The sequence below is a fragment of the Argiope bruennichi genome, chromosome 10 (genome assembly GCF_947563725.1).
Source record: "Argiope bruennichi chromosome 10, qqArgBrue1.1, whole genome shotgun sequence".
NCBI lineage: Eukaryota > Metazoa > Arthropoda > Arachnida > Araneae > Araneidae > Argiope > Argiope bruennichi.
In genome coordinates this window covers 112,027,434-112,049,108 of record NC_079160.1, presented here as the reverse complement: position 1 = coordinate 112,049,108, position 21,675 = coordinate 112,027,434, and the positions used below count along the sequence as shown (strand labels likewise).

General features: G+C 25.1%; 1 protein-coding gene across 1 annotated transcript in view; it reads left to right on the top strand.

The window, feature by feature from the left end:
* Window positions 1-2,713: 2,713 nt before the first annotated feature.
* The window catches only part of LOC129988278 (protein croquemort-like), a 28,388-nt gene continuing 9,426 nt past the window's right edge, over window positions 2,714-21,675 (top strand). Inside the window, exons 1-8 of the mRNA XM_056096466.1 lie at window positions 2,714-3,157; window positions 5,703-5,863; window positions 7,985-8,126; window positions 9,273-9,476; window positions 11,271-11,362; window positions 16,497-16,543; window positions 20,575-20,647; window positions 20,728-20,900. Of these exons, the coding sequence (XP_055952441.1) occupies window positions 3,038-3,157; window positions 5,703-5,863; window positions 7,985-8,126; window positions 9,273-9,476; window positions 11,271-11,362; window positions 16,497-16,543; window positions 20,575-20,647; window positions 20,728-20,900 (1,012 nt within the window). The 5' untranslated portion in view covers window positions 2,714-3,037. The remainder of the gene's footprint in view (window positions 3,158-5,702; window positions 5,864-7,984; window positions 8,127-9,272; window positions 9,477-11,270; window positions 11,363-16,496; window positions 16,544-20,574; window positions 20,648-20,727; window positions 20,901-21,675) is intronic.

Sequence of the window (21,675 nt, the reverse complement as noted above, 5' to 3'; positions counted from 1 at the left end):
ATAATAAACTCAAGCGAAAAGTTAACATCTCGTAACTATTGTAGGATCTTTGCCTTTCAAAGTGTTTTTTGGGATAACATCTTTATTTAGAAAGAATGTGAGAAAGTTTTAAAGATATTCCTCCCCCCCCTGTTATTTAAAAATTCTGTTTGTGTTGAATTTGTTATGTAATACCTTTTGATATGCATTTTAATCTCTGTGTTTAAAATCTCTGCTATTTCTTTAATCGCTTGACCTATTTTGTCTCATATTTTAACACTGTTCAAATGTTAATGTGCCGAATTTACATATCACATTTTTTGTAACTGTTTTTAGTTTTAATTTATTGAATAAGATATTATTACACTTTTTAATTTGTTCATAAGCTTAAATTTAATTACTTAAATCTGAATACTTTATTAAATATTAAAGAAAATTTGAATAGGAAGTTTTTTTCCTACATATATAGAGAACAAATAGACATAGATGGAGCCGCAGGTACAGAGACTAGAAATAAATAACGTGGATCATAACCGATGCTCTATTCACTGTTGTTGATAGAGTTGACTCTACATTATTTAAATTTCTTTTGGAAACAACTTTTGCTTCCTCCATTTCGTACAGATTAGAAAAAAGTTTTGTAATGAAGAAATTTCTCGAAATAAGGAAATTTGAGAAAATTCGTGAACTATTTACAAAGTGTGTGGTCAAACCGATTTTTTTTTTTTTTTTTTTTGGAAATTATCAGCATATCTACCAGACAGATTTCTGGTTTTGCCTAGAACAACAATCTATTTATCTATCTATATATCTTTTGGACAATTTTGATAGCTGTTTTCTTGTAAGTAATCTGACTTAATACAATTTTTTAATTAAATTTGAAATTTAAAATTACTTTTTAAATTGCTAAGTAAAATTAAAAAGTAAATTTATAATGAAAAAATTTAATTGGACTTTTAACTTCTATTCCGAAACTTCATGGCATGTCATACATGTTCGATTCTGCTGTCTATGCAGTTTACACTTAAATGATACTAATAAAAACGTAAACCCAAAAAATACTTTAAATTTCACTACAAAGCCCATATTTATAACATCAATAGCTAAAATAGTGAAACTATTGATGCAAACTAACTTTTTTGAAAAATTCATTAAAATCAGAAAAAAAACTTTATATGGAAATAAAATTAGCTTCAGTGAGAAATTTAAGTTTCTATATTTTTTTTATTTTAAAATGTTATAAAAATATTTTTCTGGTATTATGTACTTTGAAGTTATTGAAAAAAGAAGTGTTAAGTTTATAGACAGTAAATCAGGTAATAATTTTAATCTTTGTTAGAAAACATCAATTGCCCAAGAATTAATTTTGTGCCTAATTTGGTCCAATGGTCTTGTAGAGTGTTTTGAACGATTTTTTTAATCACGTATGTTGCAATTTAAAAATTATTTACCAGAATATAAAAATTTTCATACTTTAAAAAAAAAAAAAAAAAAAAAAAACATTTGTCCATCCGTGCAAATAAAAATGAGATAGCTGAAAACTACACCCAATAGATAAATGAAATTTGTTAGGCTCTTCTTTCTAAAAACTGTCTATCAGTATAAAACTGTGGATCAAATCAGCCATTGGAGAAAAGTCTAAAACGCCAACTCAATCCTAGTCTCGAAGCTAAACACAAAAGGCCTACTACGTGCTAAATGAAAAATTTTAACATTCTTCTCTTGAAGATATAATCCTAAATAATAATAATAGTTTCTAAAGAAATACATAGATATGTGCTTGAATAGGTATTAATAATGAAAAATAAAAGTGGGGAGTATTTTCATATCCATTTTCTCACATATTTCAGGTCTCGGAGTTGAATAATTTCAATTTTTATTGAAGAAAATTGACTACGAATTTTGGTAATATATTTCGTTTGTGTTTATGTTCGAACATATACCAACAGACATGACAATTATTTTTATTACATTTTTTCATATTTTAACAAGTGTCTACAATTCTGGTGTAAAGATCTCATACCAAAATCCATCCATCTAGTTCTGGCGTTTTTGAATTAATGAATTCTCACACACATAGAAAGATAAACAGACGGCATTTTATTTGATTTGTTCCAAAATTTGATATCGATCAATTTAGATAGAAATCACATGTAATATTTCATTAATCGAGCACTTTTGCATTTTTGAGATATCTTATTTACATCTACAAAAGCAGATAATTAGGCAGATATCATTAACAAACAATCTTTTTTGTTTGTATTACGGAGGATAAATGATCAAAATTTCAAGATGGAATTATTTCACAAAAATTAATTTTTTCTGTTTAACATAAAAAAAATGAAAATCTTCAACAAAACAAAATTACAAAATCCAGTTACAATTTTACAGAATTCAAGAAGCAGATTTTAAAAAAAAAATTATTAAGATCCGAGGTTAAAAACTTTCTCAATTTACATCTCACTTGATAGACTAACCGTTTTCTCCTTCTTTTGTCTGATACAGTCGCTGCGACTCATAAAAAGCACTTCCTAAGTTTATCGCATTCCGTTTTTTCAGTTTGTTGACCTCGTTGTTTATCTTACTCTCCGAAACCTCGATGGAAAATCATAAAAATATTTTCTTCCTGGATTCAAAATAACAAATTTTCATTCGATTACTAAATTTATCACTTCAAAGTTCCATTAAAACATAATTTTTCATTAATACTTCAGAAAAAGTTGCTTAATTTTTTTAATTCTCAAGTTTCATTTTCTCACTTCGAAACACGCGTGAGCCACGAGGTCTGGTGAATCAGTTTTGTTTGAGTTGCATTGAACTTCGCGCATGCGCTTGTGAGGATCACAAACGCAATGGCGACCTTGGGACATTTCGTCAAAGAGTCTGTTTGCTGTTGTGATGTTCTCTTATCCTTGAATTCGTGCGCTGGTCAAATGACATCTGAAAATCTACCTCAATTATCGCTCAAACATTCCGTCTCTTCTAGAAGAATGTAAGCACCCCTTCTGAAGAGAATTAATTCTTTCTTTGAGAGACTTCATACTTAGCAAGTGTTCCAATGGCTCTATCAGCTGATGCCAAAACAATTCTCTTTATTGTCATCGGAGCAATCATGGCTCTAATGGGAGCTGTTTCCTACGGAATGTTTCCTCGTATTTTACAGTGGCAGGTTGAAGAGGTAAGTCGTGACTTTAGTGGTATTTCCTTTGTCATGAAAAAATCGTAGAGCTTTGAGAGCGCAATTTAAATGGAAATCTAAAAAAGCATGTTCTTTGTTTACATTGGTGGATTTGTTTACATTGCGTTTTAAATTTAAAAAAACATTTTTCAAAAGTCAGTAAATATTTTTTATAATTAAAAAATTCTTAAAGAAAATTTATTTGTAAAACTTAAATTGTGTAAGAATTTTAAATAATTAACTAGTATATTCGTATCATTTTCTGTTTATACGTTTTCACGTGGTTTTGTTATTGATTTATTTCCCGTATTAAATTAATCTTGGAAAACTGCTCTGTAGGATAAATATTTTCTCTAAGTAATAAATAAAATTCTTTTTCAAAAGAGAATTTTCACAAAAATAAAAGCAAGTTATTTTATTAAAAAAATAATAAAATTTAAAAAGATTATTTTCCTTATTTGAAACGAGTATTAACAGGTGAATTAAAATTCCCTCATATATGGCAAATGACATTTAAGTGATTGGTGTAGGGAAAAAAAAAAAAAATCTAAAAATCAAAATGGGAAAATTAAAAAAAAAAAAACTTTTTTCCTTAAAATAAAATTGATACAAAATTCGAGTTTAAAATGAAAGTTTTTTTTCTTTCTAATGCTAAGAGGGAATTTCATTAAACCCACAAATGCATGAATTGTAAACTACATTATTTAAAATTATTGATTGCATTTTTGTTATAAATTTTGTTCTGAGTTAAATTAAATAAATGAAAGATATTTATGCTAGCTAAATTTTTTATTCTTAAAAGAAATGCAAATAAAAGTGAATATATTATTAATATTACTTATTAAATAATGAGACAGAAAAACTTGGTACCTTGAAATATAATCTTTATTCTGTCATTACATGTATAATTTTAAATATATATATTAAGCACATTGTAGCTTCTTAAATTTTATTTATGAAAATTCCACTAAGCATTTGATTTTTATAATGTATTTGAATCTTAATTTTACTATAAATTAACATGAATATTTTTTTATTCTAATACACTTACACTAAAAATAATTGTAGAATGAGAGTATTTTATTTTATTGGAAGATTTTATAGGGTATCTGTCAAAACTATATATATATATATATATATAATATAAAACACTGTCAAAACTGAATCAATGCATATTCAAACTATAGCTAGTTCAATTGTGTGCAAAATAATTTTCATAATCCTATGTAAAATAATAAAAATAAGCTAATTTGCTAAATATATAATACTTAAATTTTATTTGGGTTAATATCAAACTTTTTCTTTATGCGAAACTTTTCATAAAAGACTTATCTGCATTAAGAGTTTTGTTTAATTAGCTTCTAGCATAAAAGTTTTTTAAAACAATTTAACCATTTTCACAGATTTATAGTCTATGTATTAATTGTATATTTTTACATTGAGATAAATTTTAAAGAATTTTCAAGGCAGTTGGAACTTTTTAAAATCATTTAATTCTTTTTCTAGACTTAGAATCTAACACAGACTGTGCTTATTAATAAAAATTAGTTTAATATTTGTTAATAATTTTTATTTAAATTTTTTCTGTTTGAATATTAGAAATTTTTACTGTATTTCAGAAATAAGTTTTTGAAACTAAATACTAACTGATCTTTTGAATTGTGCAAGTTTCTGAAACTGGTTTCTAGTTGAACTCTTGTATTGTATAAAATAGCAATTTAACTTTCCATCATAGCTCAAATTTAAGTATAAAATTTTTATCTGCAGTTATGAAATGCTTAATGCATTGATTTAAGCTTGTAGACCAGACCATTTGTTAAAATTATCATATTAATTTAATTATATATTGCTTTATATTTTTGTTATTACATGCTCCTAGATTTGTATACTTCACAATTAATTTTCATTAAGATACAAAAGTACTGAAATGCTATAATATCCAGATTGAAAGCCACATTATCATGTACCTAATTCTAGTAGCCTTAAATTTTTTCAGGGAAATGATGGACTTTAAAGTAATGTACATTGAGTACTTTTATTAATTAATTCTTTGAATAGTTTCATTTATCTTTTTTTTTTTTTGTGTGTGTGTGTGTGTGTGTGTGTGTGTACGTGTGTGTGCATTTAAAAATATCTATTAGCTAATACATTCTATAAATTAGAATGAAATGTATAATTTAAATGAGCAATGGATATAACATTTCCATTGTGTCATACAGACTCAATAAATCACCTGTCTGTTTTTTGCAGTTCATTAAAATATTTAATATCCATGAACATAATGAGATGAATTTTTTATTTTAGACTTTGTCTTCTGATTTTGGTATATATGCATTTTTTCTTACTGCATGACAAAACTGATATATATGTAAATTTTATTATATTTCACTGATAAAATTCATTATCTTTTCATTAAAAACATTTTGTGTTATAAAAGATAATAAATATAAATGCTGTGATTTTTTTTTTTTTTTTTTTAAATCTTGAGTGTCAAGCACTGTATGAAGTTCTGTAATTTTTATATCAATTTTCTCTGTTTTTTTAGAATTTAATTTTGTCACCTGAAGCAGAACCTTATGAATATTGGAAAGTAGTACCTGTACCAATTTATGCTAGATTTTACTTTTTTAATGTTACAAATACCAAAGATATATTAGAAATAGATGCAAAACCTCATGTTGAAGAACTTGGTCCATATACATTTCGGTATGTATTATATCAATTCCTTTTTACTATATATAACACAACATATTTTTCATTTAAGGATAAAGGATTTGTATTTTCTATATATGATTATCATTGCACTGAATTTTTTTTATGATGCATGATCAGATTTTGCTATTTAATCTTTGAATTATGACTGATTGAAATTAAATTTTTTAATGGCAATTTTAGCAAGAAAATTGAAAAATAGTTTCTTCATTTTGAAGTCTATAAATGATAAGATCTGTGGATCTTAAAAGATCTTAATGATACTTACTATTTATTAATAATAAATGTATCATACATATAATGATACAATGAAATCAAGGGTATGATTAGAGATATAAGTAAGTGATGTAATGAAACAAAGTTTTGATAACTTAGTGGTATAGAATGTTTATCAATATACAAACAAGGAATTTAAAAAAAAAAAAGCCTGCATATTATTTCTGCAAAATTGCATTTATTGTGTGAATATTTGCATAAACTAATTAAAATTTATGTGAATATGCACACAATAATAAAGTTTCATTAAATAATGCAACTTTATTTCGTACAATTAGTGTCATATCTATATTTTCACATGCCATTATTTTTATATGTTTCTGAAGAAATTTTCAGAAATAATGTTTTATACATCCAGCAACAATATTTAAATGATTGTGAAAATGAACAATCTTTTGAGAATATTCTTAATGTTAATGTATGTGCTATAATTTAACTTCATCAGAGACAGATATTTAAAAAAAAAAAAAAAAGTGTAATGCATTTTTTTCCTATTATTTTTTGTATCATTAGCAGTTTATTAATCAAAAACAGTTTTAAATACTATTCATTTAAAATTATATGGTGTTAAATTCAATGTACATATGTATAAGCATCCATGAAAATATCATTAAAATTGTTTATATCAGTAATTGTCGTTTAAATATAACATGAATCCTTAGATTTTACTTTCTCAAATCCTGGTTTATCAGATCTGTACAGCTGTGATTCATTATCTTGCTCAAATTTTGATTTGGAATAAATACACCACCTAAAGATTAATTGTATGGATGATGCTATGGAAGAATACCAAATATCCTTGAACATTTATTGATATTTCTGCAAACTGCAAAATGTTTTGTTATCTTGTGAAAAAAGATACAATTGAAATTTTATCATGAGCTTATAGGCTAGCATATTATAAGTTGCATTATAGATAATGCAACATGTACAATTTAAAAAAGAACAGCAACTATAAAATCTATAGAGCTTACCATTGTGCCTAGAACTACTAGATTTGACATATGGTTACTTCTTGGATATTAGTTACTTACAGAGAAAGGTTTCTTTTAAATTTTAATTAAAAAGGTAATTAGTTCTAACTTTTTAACTTAATTACATGAAAACTATTTTTATGCTACTTTAATATTTTAAAAAAAATTTGAATAAATAAACTTTTTATGGTATGAATTTTATTTCCATATATATTTTTATTTTTAATAAAATTTTTAAAATGTTTTTAAGTATATTAAATTGTTTGTTTTGTTTATTATTAATACATACATATTATAACAATATTAAATATATTTTTTTAGTCTGAATGTTATTGCTGATAATAAAAAGTAAATTCTAAAAAAAAAAATCATTTTAGTTTAATTGAGTTTAAAAATACTATGTTACAATATTTCAAACTAAATATTCAAATCTCTTTTAAATATATTCTGGACTATTCCTATTAATTTCTTTTAGTAAGGATTTAGGGAAAATTTTATTGAAATGCAGAATAGCCTGCTAAAATTCTCTATATTCCATGAACTATTCTTTCCTATTAGAAATCTTTAATTATTGTATATACTTTAACTTTTATTAATGTACATACTTTAGATTCTAAACTTGCCCTGGAAGGTTTAGTGAAAAGACACTGCCTACATCAAAATGTCTTGCTGATCTCATTTAACTTTCAATAATTGTGACAGAAAAATAAACTGATTCTTTTGGATTTACTTTACATCATTTTTCAGGATTTTAAAGTGGTATCACAATCATTCCTGCTTTTATTACATAAAAGTAATTTATATAAATATTTTTATTTCTAAAGTAATATTTCTTTTTCTTTCTTAAAAGCTGAACTATTTTCAGGGAGACTCGAGAAAAAGTCAACATCACTTGGCATCCTAATGGAACTGTTTCATATCTTCAAATAAAAAGGTGGTTCTATGAGCCAAGTCTAACAAATGGCTCTTTAGATGATTTAGTGACAAATGTCAATGTTCCTTTAGCGGTAATTAACTTATCAAATTCTATTTTTCTTTTACTGTGTGTATTGCAAAAACAACATCTTTTCTTTCAAGTATAATTCACACAACTGTTTTTTTTTTTTTTTAGATATTTTCTTAAGTGTTTTTTATTTTGAAGCAGAAAATCTTATATTCTATTCAATTTTAGTAATACTTTTGATTTCGTTTTGCTTTTATAGTAGCTGACAGTAGTGAGACTAGCCTCCAGCTGAGGCAATCTTGTGTAATTTTGTCATTTTCCTACAATATTTGAAATTATATAACTGCAGTATTTAGAAGACATTAGATGTCTCTCACACTAACAAAAAAAAATTGACATTTTGCAGAGATTTTTGCTTTGTGAAAGGAGCTAATGCCAAGTTACTGGAATAGTTCCTGTGAAAAGTGATAGGAAAGCTTAGTAGCAAGATGTCAAACAAATATCTTTGTCTTTTTTTTTTTTTATCAAATTAAGATTATTTTTAATGAATTTTTTTCTTCAAACTGATATTTTTTAAAAATTTAATTTTAAAGGATTGAAAATTATTTTAAGAAATTAAAAAAATTAGTACAAAATAAAAATTATTATAATTTTTTTTAATGAAGAAAAATAGCTGTATCAAAATCATATGCAGGGATTTTCTGCCTTCAAAGAATAAATTCTTATGAAGTCATGAATAATAAAGACACATTCTAAGTAATATATGCAATTCTTATGATGATATACTGTACATTTTTTTTATTTAAATTGACATTCAAAAACTTTTATTATATATGCAGAAAAACATTGAATATCTTGGTTGCTGATTGATCTGTAAAAGAATGAGATTTGATCAAAACAGCAAAACGGCCGAGTCTCTTTATTTCCTAACTAGGAGCAATTTCTAATATTATATATTTTGCTTTTATATTACTTCATAATTCATTTAGTTATGTGTTGTCAAAAATAAACAGGATTTAACATGCTAAATAATAATTTAAAAAATGTCTTTGTTATGAAATATCAAAATTAAAAAAAATAATATTGTGGCTAAATGAAATTTAAGAAAAATTTGATTTTCAATTTTACTCTCATTGATAAAAAGTTTATCAATGAAGATAATTAAGAATTTTGTTTTAACCTTTGTTAGTAATTTTAATCACTCTTTTAGACGGCTGTAAATCGAGGAATAAGATCAGGTGACTCATTTTTCATTAGTGGAATTGACACCATTCTTGAACATACTCAAAGCACACTTTTTGTTACAAAATCAGTCAGAAATCTTTTGTTTGATGGCTATGAAGAAGAAATTTTTGAGACTGCAAAGGAAATTGGGATTGAAGTTCCATATGACAAGTTTGGCTGGTTTTACCCAGTAAGTAATAAAGATTTCTGTCATTTAATGTATTTATATTCCAAAGTTTCTTTATTGTTTGTATCTTTTCATTTTAAGTTAATTCAGTGTAATTCAAATAGAAAATAAAATGTGATTAGAATTTCAAAAAATTTAAAACTTATGATAAAAAACTTTAATTTATTAATACATATAAAAGTTTCAAGTTTTTTACCTATAATAATTATTATATTTCTTGTAATCTTTTTTAAGAAAGAAAAAATCTGAAATTTTCCACTTCTATATGAAAATTTTGAATTTTTTAAATTATAGCTTTAATTTCTATAGTAATATTTTAAGAAATTATGATATTACTATACAAAATATTATAGCTTTATAATATTTCTTCTAATAATATTTTTTAACTGCAATCTTTTTTTACTGAATGTGTGTTACTGGTATGTTCTTGATGTCAATCATTCCTTTTATATAAGTAGAATTTCACTCTGTTTGCTTCTTATACAAATCTAAGCTTTTGTGTTATCTTGATAAGTTTGGTATATGTGTCTTGTAACAAACAGAACTTACTATTTTATTTTCAAAGAACAAAATGAATTAAATTTTGATTTAATTAGAAATTTAATGAAAATGTGCATGCAGTTACATAGTTTTTTATTTATAATTTTTGAGTATTTAGTTGAATGTTTACTAAATTTTAAAAAATTACGTGCCCACTTGCAGCTATGTAGAAATCATCAAATTGATAATTCTTATCTCTGACAAGGTCACAAAATTCTCCTTTCTCTTTGTAGTGTAGCTTTTAAGAGGGAGGGAGTGTAGGTGGGCTATAAGTATCATGAATTAACCCTGGATTTTTATTTTGTTAGATTTTGTGTTCCATAAAAGTTCTTTACGAAACAAAGTCAAATATAATACTTAGTAACCCTATCTAAATATAAATTGCTAATCCATAATTAAAGATAGCATAGTAAATAAATCATTTAAGAATTTAAGTGCTGTTCATTTAAGAAGCTTTTTTTAAAAAGTTCCTGTATGCTAAAAATCAAAATCTAAAAATCAACAAACCTAATTTTATAAAAAAAATATCCTGTGAGAGTAGTTCACATAAATGTGCTTCGAATTTACTTTACTTACTTACTGAAAACTCTATCTTTTACTTTGCACCTTTATTGATTTTAAATGTATATAATTTTCATAAAAATTAAGCTCTTTTTTAAACTAGTACCTTTATACATTTGAAATTCCATTCTGCTTTTTTACTTTAACATTTTACCTAGTTTGGTTTATTGAAACATTCCTTTGAATCTTAAATTTAATCTTTTTTCTCTCAAAAGTGACGGTTTATTTGCTTCAGTAGCTTGATTTGAAATCATATCATTGAATGGATTTAATACAAATATATATATATATATATATATAAAACATCAGTAGTACAAACAACAATTTTAGAAGGCGCGAACAAAGATTTTATTTTAGGTACTTAACTGAATTGTTTCTCTGTTTTAAGGTTGTAAACCAGCTAGTAGCCAAAGTTGGCTAAATAAAAATTTTCTTCATCTCATGAATGAGAAATTGGGCAAAATGAATTAATATTTTATTTCCTATCCTGTTCAAGTTCTTTTTAACACATCTAACTTTCAATTTCAATTTTCCATTAAATTTTAATCAAACTTTTTGTATTCAAGTGTTTTATTTTAATCTGTAGTGTTTTTAATTTCAAGAATAGATATTGTAGTGCTCAATATTTCTAAACAGTAGTTCTGCTAATGGATCTTTCAATTAGCATAACTACTAAATGTGCTGTTTTGATTTTAGAAAAATAATAGTGACGATGGAGAATATACAATTTTCACTGGAAAAACTGATGTTGATAAATATGGTTATGTCGATCTCTGGAAAGGCAGCAAGTATGTATTAATTATTTCTTTTTTAAGAATGTAAATGGTATACCCAAGCAGCAAAAGATCGTTGGCCAACCATTGGCCAAGTATCGCCCCACGGAACGAGCGAGATTGGGGCGAGATCGGAGGCGATCTCGCCCCGACTTGTTTTCGACGAATTTGCCGATCCTTTGGCGACTTGTTATTATCACGGGCGACGTTATACCAAGCATTTCGCGACCTGTTTTATCAATGGGCGACCCAATACCAATCATTTCCCCATGTGTTTTAACAATCGGCGACCCAATACCAATCATTTCCCCATGTGTTTTAACAATCGGCGACCCAATACCAATCATTTCCCCATGTATTTTAGCAATGGGCGACCCAATACCAATCATTTCCCCATGTATTTTAGCAATGGGCAACCAAATGCCAATCAATAGGCAATTTATTTCTGAACACTTGCTGGTGTCAAATTGAAATATTAGTTTAATGGTTATTCAATTTTCTCAAACTCTAGAAACTAGTGTCATAATATTTAAAACTATCATACTTAAAAAATTTTGTCAAAAGACTGAAAATACGAGATATTTTGAATAGTTTACTTTTCTTTTTTACCTATTAATAGTAGTGTTTGTTATTTATTTTGATAAATTTAAAATTCCATAAAATACTTGTTTTCGATAAAAATTCATGGAAAATGTCATTCTAACAATTCTTCCAACTTTTTTTTAACTATTATTATAGCATAGATTTTACCACAATCTTACCCTATAAAATGTTTAAATTACATTTTTTTACTGCTCTTTAAAAAAAATAAACAAATGTTAAAATTATCTGAAATAATTTTAAATTTGATCACCTCAACATCTATCTACATATAAGATTTATTTCCTTCATTGATATTTCCTATTTATTTTCATTGTTTAATGCATGGGAAGAAATGTTAACATAATCATAGTTTCAATTATATAATTAATCAGTATGATTTTACCTGATATTAGAAATTTAAAAGTAGATGTATTATATATATTGCCTATATCATCTGTTTTTAAAAGCTATTTTATAAAAATTCGAAACAGAAAAATATATAATTCTTATTTAATTTTTTTTTTTTTTTTTTTTTTTTTTACTATACACACTTTTATATTGCTTAATGTGAGCAATAAACAAATAATTCCTAAAGAATAATGAATAAAACACAAATTCCTATTTTAACACCCTAAAATTTAATGCATTGGTTAAAAATAGTTTAAAACACTAAATTATATAATTCCTATTATATGTTTCTTCAATAGAAAATATTTTACAAGCACAAATTAATAAGTTACTTCAAATTTCTAATATTTTCATAATTTATGTTTAGTGAGGTTTAGATTCGTAGCAAAATAACAAAATTTGATCAATGTTAATCCCCAAATATTTCACAAATATGTTTCATAAAAATTCCATATACAAAAATGTAACGCTTCTTTCAATTTTTCTGATTCTATTTACTATTGATTTTACAAAATTACTTCATGAAAAAATTTTATACCTCATTATAAATTTTAGTGTTAGCTAATGTCCAATAGATAACATTTTACAAGCACAAAATAATAATTTACTTCAAATTTCTAATATTTTTTTTCTATTATCTATGATTAGTTTGGTTTTATGGCACAAGAATTAAATTTGATCTTTGATTAACACTGAATATTTCTCAAAAATTTTATACACAAAAATGCAGCACTTCTTTCAATTCTACAAAATTCCTTATATTTACTATTAACATGCAAAATTTCTTCAAGTTGTAGAAATTTTACACATTATAAATGTTAGTGTCGGTTGATGTCCAACATACAACATTTTACAAGCACAAATTAATAATTTACTTCAAATTTCTAATATTTTCTTGATCTATATTTAGTTGTTTGGTTTTGTAGCACAAGAACCAAATATAATTAAGGATTAACACTGAATATTTCACAAAAATTCCATACCCAAACATGGAACACTTCTTCCCATTATAGGAAATTTTATTTACTATTAATTTACAGTTACTTCATATTGCATTAATTTTAAACCTCATTATAAATGTTAGTGTTAGCTAATATTCAATAAACAACAATTTACAAGCACAAACTTACTTCTTATTTAATAACTTACTTCAAATTTCTAATATTTTCATAATTTATGTTTAGTGAGGTTTAGATTTGTGGCAAAATAACCAAATTTGATCTATGATTAACTCTGAATATTTGAAAAATATGTTTCACAAAAATTCCATGCACAAAAATACAACACTTCTTTCACTTATGCGAAATCTTATTTATTATTAACTTACAAAGTTACTTTATGGTGTAGAAATTTTATACCTCATTACAAATGTTAGTGTTAGCTAATGTCCAATTGATAACATTTTAAAAGCACAAATTAACAATTTACTTCAAATTTCTAATTTTTTTAAAAAATCTATGATTAGTTTGGTTTTGTTTAATGGCACAAGAACCAAATTTGATCTATGATTAACTCTGAATATTTCACAAAAACTCCATACCTAAAAATGTAAACACTACTTTCAATTATACAAAATTTCTTTAGACAAATATTTTTTTAATTATTATTTTCCCCTCTTTATTTTTAGGAGAAAAGAAAAACAACTATGCAAAACAATTTATTTACAAAGACCTTCATTAAATAATATTTTAGAAATACAAAGTAAAATAATAATTTACTTGAAATTTTTTACTGAATTTTCTGTAATGACTTATACATTCAAGCAAAATCCTGAAACTATGACTTATAATTTAGAAGAATAAATAATATTGACACAAAGTAATTTATAAAAAATTTATTTAAACTTTATTTATTATGTAATACTTGAAGAGTTTGAAATTTCTAAAAATCCACACACATTTATATAAATATTATATATATGTATAACTGAATCTTCAGCTACATATAAAAAATTATACATTTCATTTTTCCTTTTTGCTGAACCTAGAAAACAATTATAATGGTAATTGAAATTTCGCTTAATTTAAAAGTACAAATAAAACATTTGTTGACAATTGGAGATGAGTAATTAACAAGTAAAAGAGCTTCTTTTTGCAGATTTGATGAACCTAAAAAACATATTCCTTAATTAGAATAATGATTGAGCTTTCACTTCTTTTAAAAGTACAAATAAAATATTTGTTGACAATTGGAGATATGTAATTAAGGAGTAAAATAGATATATAGAACTTCATAAGCTTGATAATGTTTTCAATCTGATAATGAACTATATAGGCAAATATTATAATAATGTTTAGGACAATAGAGAAAAATAATATAAACTAATGGGTGTAAAATTTATGTTACTATTTTATGAAAGGTGAAATAATTATAAACTATTCACATAAGAGTATTCAAATATAACTACATAATTGCAAGTTTTAAAGATTTTTTTTTTTTTTTTTTGAAATTTACAATAAATATATTCTGCTAATCAATTTTTTTAGCCTTATGTCGAAATAAAAATAATAACACAAATGTTATTGCAAAATCAAAACATAAGAACGCAATTTAATATTTTTTAAAAAACTTTTTTCATTAGAAATTGTTGTTAACAAAAGGAAAGGCATTGTAAATGAAATGGAAAAATATCTGCAATAATTTAAGAACAGACACACACAAAAAAAAAGATAGGAAATAAAATCACTTGAAAAGAATACAAACAAGAAAAGAAATGATAATGGTCGCTTACGCCTAACGCTAATAATATCACGTGCAACTCCATGTTTCAGGTAAGCAACGAATTCGAACGGCTTCAACAAAAATAATCTTTTTTATTCACTATTTAGAATAAATAATATATTATTTACAAATATATAATAATAAAAACTTTACACTTACCAAGTTTCTTGAAATGACAGTATGCGTTGCTGGTTGAATTTCAAAATCCAATACACGCCAGGTGATTCATGGGAAATTTCTAAAATATGGTCGCATAGCGCCACCTAGGAAAAGCAACTTTCCCGACATCGAGGCAACTATGGGCCGATTGCTTTGAGCCGGTCTTTTTCACTAAGTCGCTGTAGGAGTTCGCCCCGATTAAAAAGCGATCTTCAGAGGCGACAGAAAAAAATATGGTCAAAATCCGATGTCGCGCCAATGCAAAGGTGACATTGGCAAAATACGGACGGCGTATATCAGATGGCTGCGATGCTTGGCCAATCGTTTAGCGACTTCTCTTGCTGCTTGGGTATAGAGATCAAAACTGCCATTTTAATACAATTAATATTTATAGAGAAATAAATTTTTTTTAAAGTTAATAAGACATTTACAAAGCCTTAAATTTTAAATGGTATAATATCTTGTAAAGTAAGAAGATTTATTGAAAATCGTTGTAGAGCCAACATTTTCTCAACTGTCTTAAATTGATAATAATTTATTTTATCTTGAATTTAAGCTAAATATTATTCATATAAATAATTCCATCTTTCTATACTCGGTTCTTTTCATTTTTTTAAAAAATATGTGTTTATATTCTAATCATTTGAAATATTTGCCATAATTTCTGAATTTTAAAATATTAAATACTTTCGAAATCTCACCATTTAGTATTTATCTTTTGATTCTTTTTCAGTATGGTATAGCTGATTAATTCTGAGACATTGATATAGTAATATTAACAGTGGGTTTGCAGTTGTATTGGACAGTATGAAATTCTTAGAGTTCGACTTTACAATCAAATAATATAACATGTAATAGTTTAGACTATGTAAATAACACTTATTTCTGATATGCCTAATCTTTTAGTTTCCTTGTATTCAGTTATATAAAGTGAAAGTATCGGAAGTTGCAAAAATTCTTGTGTACTTGAAAAATAAGTGCACCAAACTGAAATTTTGATAAATCTGCTCATCTGGATGCATTTTTTGGAATCATTTCTTTCTGTTTGTTGATGTGTGCACTCAAAACAGCAATGAGCTGCAGGCATGAAAACTTTTGTTTGGTCATGTATTTTCATCTAATTTGTGGATTTTTATCAAATTGTGGGTAACAATCATTTACGGAAAGTCTGTCAAAAATATTTATGTAGTGGAATGAACATTTTTGATTTGTATTTCTGATAACATTGTCTCATTAATGATTAGAGATTTACATTAATTATAAAATTATTTTTTTGCAGAAATCTATCTGCAAGACATCCTCCTTGCAACAGGATACAAGGAACAGGTATTATTTTTTCTTGTATAGTAACTGCTTGGAATGATTCAAGAAAATTATTAAGTAATAATATTTCAGACTGTTTTAAATTTTGAAGAAATACTTTTTAATTTCAATATAAGAGAAATAAATAAAATTTGAAAATAAGCCTTTTAGATATAAGTATATTAAATAATAATTTTTGAGAGATATTTTATTATTAAATTGCTAGTAGAATTTGCATAGTATTGTCCCTGAAGTATGTTGGTGGAACAGCAAATTCAATACCACAATAACATAAAATAAATCAGTTAAAATTATTATTGATTTTGCATGTTTGTTTTTATTTGTGATAAAGTTATCATTTGGTAAACATTTACAGAAAATCAAAATAAATACCTGAAAATGAAGGCTCAGTAAAAAAAAAAAAAAAAAAAGTGAAGTAATAAATATAATTTAAAGATTTGCTATAAACAATGCTGCTAAAATAAAATATGGTAAAAAGTAATTTTCTTAATTATAAAACATTGGCCATGACTGAAGAATATCAATGAATTCAAAATGATAATAATTTAATATAATGCTTAAAAAAATGAAGTAAAAAAATAAATTCTTTGGTTGTGTACAACTACAGTATATTGTACATAGTGAGCTACAGATAATAAAACTCAAAACAAATAACTGAAAATGAAGATGCACTAAGAAAGAAGTATGTGCCATCGAAAGAGTTAATAGTATTCTTGATTTTTAAATTTGGCAACCTTGTCAAGTCAGCAAAAAAAAAAAAAAAATAATAGAGGATTAGATATAAATCAGCAAAGAAAGTTTTTTTTTTAAACAATCAATTAAAAAATCAATAAAGAGTTTTGATAATTCTCTTTTAATTTAGAGAGAAATTCTCACATAATCACCTCCAAAAATTTGAAAATGCTAATTTTAGAAATTTTTATTTTCAATTCTTAAATTTTTTTAAAAAAAAGAACTTCAAAAAAAAAAATTCTTAAGATTCACATTTATATCAAAAGTGTAAAATAAATTTCTTCAGAATGATAATTGTTTGCTTTCTCCAATATGCTTATTTTTTTTCTATGAATATTAGAAGTTACATAAGCTCATAACATAGACAATTATGCACACACAAAATTTTTTAAAAAAAATATGAAAAATAATACAAAATATTAAATGTAAAAAATTGATTTTTAAAAAAATCAGACTGAGGTCACTATTACAACTATCTGCATGACCACCATCATTTGTATATAATCACCACAAATACTTCCTTTGATAAATACAGATACTGCATATATATTCAAGATAAGCATGTGCATTTATTATTACTATTACCTATATTTCTTATTAGGTTAATAAGAACCAAAAGAAATCCCCCAAAAGGAGAAATTTTGCTTTATTAAAGCATTTATTTTTAAAATTTTAAACCACATTCTATAATTTTTACAAGTACAGTATATTATAGCACCGTAGTTAGTTATATCAATTTTGAATGATATTCTATTGTAATATATATAAGTTTTTTCAGCATACACTTATAAACATAATTAAAAGATTTTTTACATTTTTTTTTCTTGTGGAAGTATTGTTAAAATGTTTACACATTAATTTCTAGTTTTTAGTTCTGTAACTTAAGAATATTAATTTTTATATGAATAAGTTAAAAACATCTCACTAAGAAATAGCACAAATTAAATTTATAAAACATTGAATTTTGATTGCAAAATGGATTTCAGTAATTGAAGGTTTCTTCTATTTAATTTAAATCTGTGAAAATAGCTCTTCAGATGATATGCTGAGATATTTTTTAAAACTTTATTTCACTTGGTTATGTATTTCAAATTCTTCTACCTGGTTTGTGGAACTAATTAAAAGATCATTAGTTGGGATCTGATTCTACTTATAAATACTTTTATATAAATCGAGGAAAAGACTAGTAAATAATTTTTGGAAGGAAATTTTGCATTAAAAAATACACCTTTCAAACATATCAAAAGAATAAATATATTTTAAAACAAGTGCTACGTTAACAGAAATATTTGCATGACTTTCTAAAATCTAACTAACTTACTTTACCACTAAATGACTCCCCCCCCCCTTTTCTTTCTTTCTTTTTTTTTTTTTTTTTTTTTTTTTTTTTTGCTTATACAAAATTTCTTCATAGCAATCTTCTCAATTCAATTTTAATTTTTTTCTTTGTAGCAATTTTTGTTCCTTACTTAGCAGTTAAAATATGTTCTTCAATCAAGTCTAATGCATCCAAAATTTTGAACCCTTTTTCGATCGAGGCCGAGTTTTTTTAAGTTGCCAGTGTTTGTGTATTTTTTTTAAATAGATCTGAACCTGAAATATCAGCTTCGAAAATAATAATTTGCTTTTGCATATGTTTTAAGTTCCTTGACTGTTAGCTGTTTGTAAATTTTAGCTATTTGCTGTGCAATTCCAGCAATTCATTGATATCTATAATTAATACTCAAATATAATTTCTTGATAAGATTGACAATATCTTTTTGTTACTTGTGCTCTTTTAGAGGTATCTCCAATTCACTTTTGAAAAAGGATTGTCACATCTTCTTTTCATTTTTCTAGTTTCTTTACTTTTTTAAAATTTGATTGTAAGACTTGTACCCTTGTAGGAAGTAAAATATTATATTCATTAACTGTACAGATGGCATTCCCTGCATCTATTTGTTCTAAATATAGGGGGGGGGGGGGCAAAATGTATACTTCTAATTCGCACAGTTTTTATATTCAGAAAAGATTTAAACAATTTTCTAATTTACTTCTACTCTAAAATACCCAGATTTAAAACATTTTTTAGTATTGATATATGATGTATATATGTAAAGATTTAAATTCCCTTTCTAGATTTTGGCAAGAAGTTTCTAGATTCATAATTAAGAGATTAATTACATTCTTAAGAGATTAATTTTGAACTTAAAGGATTAATAATGCCAGAAAAGGCAACTTAAAGGCTTTTTGGTTGCAAATATTTAATATTTCTTTTTTTCTTAATGTACTTGTGAATTAGGATCCCTCATTAGCAAAAATAGTCTCAAAATTAGCCATCTTACATGTAAAAAATATTTTTTGGTTGTGTTTATTTATTTGAAAATATTTTTGTCTTGGTAGAGGTCTTATTAATTTTATTCACACACATTAATATAGACATAATTGGCTCAAGAAAGTTTTAAAAATACTAAGATATAAGAAAAATATTAGAGCACACAGTTAAAGAAATTGCAACACTTCTCAAAGACTACATTTAACGATGAATTTCTGCCCATGCGTATCAATAGAAATTATGTAACAAGTTTAATTCAAGTTGAAAAAAAAAAAGCAACCTATGTAGTAAAAGTAAAATTGTGTGTATGAAGTAATTTCAATATTGGATTAGAATAGATGCAATTAAACACTAAAAATAGGCTTGATACTTCAACTGGGAAAAATGACAATGTTATAAAAATTGGTTCAAATTATTTTTAAAAAAAAATTGATTAGAATCATAGAAATAAATATTTAGAAATGAAATTTATCTCGCTCAAATGCTGATTTTTTATTTATTTTTAAGATGGTGTAAAAGTAATTTTTTATGCATTTGTTTGTTCAAAAATTACAATGAAAATATGTAGAATCTTTCAATTATTGTTTTGTCTAATTTGAAAGATCATAGAAACTTTTTAATAGCACATTAAATCCATTTAAGAGAAGGAAGCATGTGTGAATCTGTTGTGAAACTGTATAGGATTTTTTCCAATTTATATATAGAGAGTTTTTTAAGGTTGGTACAATTGTTATATTTTTAATCAGTAAGTTACCACTGATATATAATTAATCTTCTGTAGTTGTAATGACTTTACTGGTAGATTTATTCCCCTGTCATGTAATTTGCATCATATCTAATAATTAGCTTTATTGATAAAGAAAATATATGGAAGATGAATTTTTAGGATCTTTTTGAATGAATTTGTAGGATGGTTTTTTTTCTCTTTCTCCTTTGTGTTTTATATGTTTTTTTTTTTTATTATTATTATTATTTATCCTTTTTATAGCTGGAGACATGTGGCCACCTTTCAGAGTTGGCAAGCATGAGAAATTAAGTCTTTTTGTGGCTGATATATGCAGGTTAGAATAATAAGACAATTATCACTGCAGACTTTTCAAAATATTATTACCTTAAAACTTATTTTGTCATACATTTTCAGTACTTTGGAGTTAAGCTATCTTGAAGATGTAGATGTAAATGAGATCGAATCTCATAGATATTGGTTGGATCATACTGCATTAGATAATGGAAAGTATGAAGAGCAACATGCTTGTTTGTGTACAGATTCATGTATGCCTGCAGGAGCATTAGATATTGAAACTTGCCAATATGGTTTGTGTTTTTTTTATTTTATAGTTTATAGTATAGTTTTATTAATGAATAGATATTTGAATTATAATATTTTATGTCACTGTTATTATCAGTCTTGAAATATGATTTTCTATTAAATATAATCCATATTGAAATAACTAGTTTAATTAGAGTTTGAAAGATTTTGTAATTTTCTGTGACAGATTTAAAGAGAAAAAAAATCTTTACATGATGTAAATGAATCATATTATATGAAATTTATTGAATTTCTTTGCATAAAGTTATAAATTTCAGACTTTTCTTTGCATTATTTTGCTTTACATTTACTTCTATATTTTTGATATTTGCTCTAAAATATTTATCATGAAGAAAATTTTATGGATTATTATTGTGTAATTTTATTGATTAGTCTAATATAGAGAGTTCTGTTATTTAATATTCATATAATTGTGAAAAATATTGCCGAATGTTCATATTTTTCTTTTCATATACATGAAAATATTTCAATTTTACAATTAACTCCTGAAATGGTAATGATTTATTTCATGAAAGAAATTTACAAATGTGCTTTTCAACATTACCTCCACACCAGTAATAGAACTTGTTATACTTTTATTTAGAAAATTCTGCTTAAAATTTCACCAAAATTCTTTTCTCTTATGTAACTCTTGTAATGGTTTTATTATTGCTTAGGTATATGTGCATAACTTCAATTGCTAGAATGTAGACATTTTTAAATAATTTAGCAATGTACCTGTAATTAAATCTTCAGGGGTTCCCGCCCCCCCCCCAATCT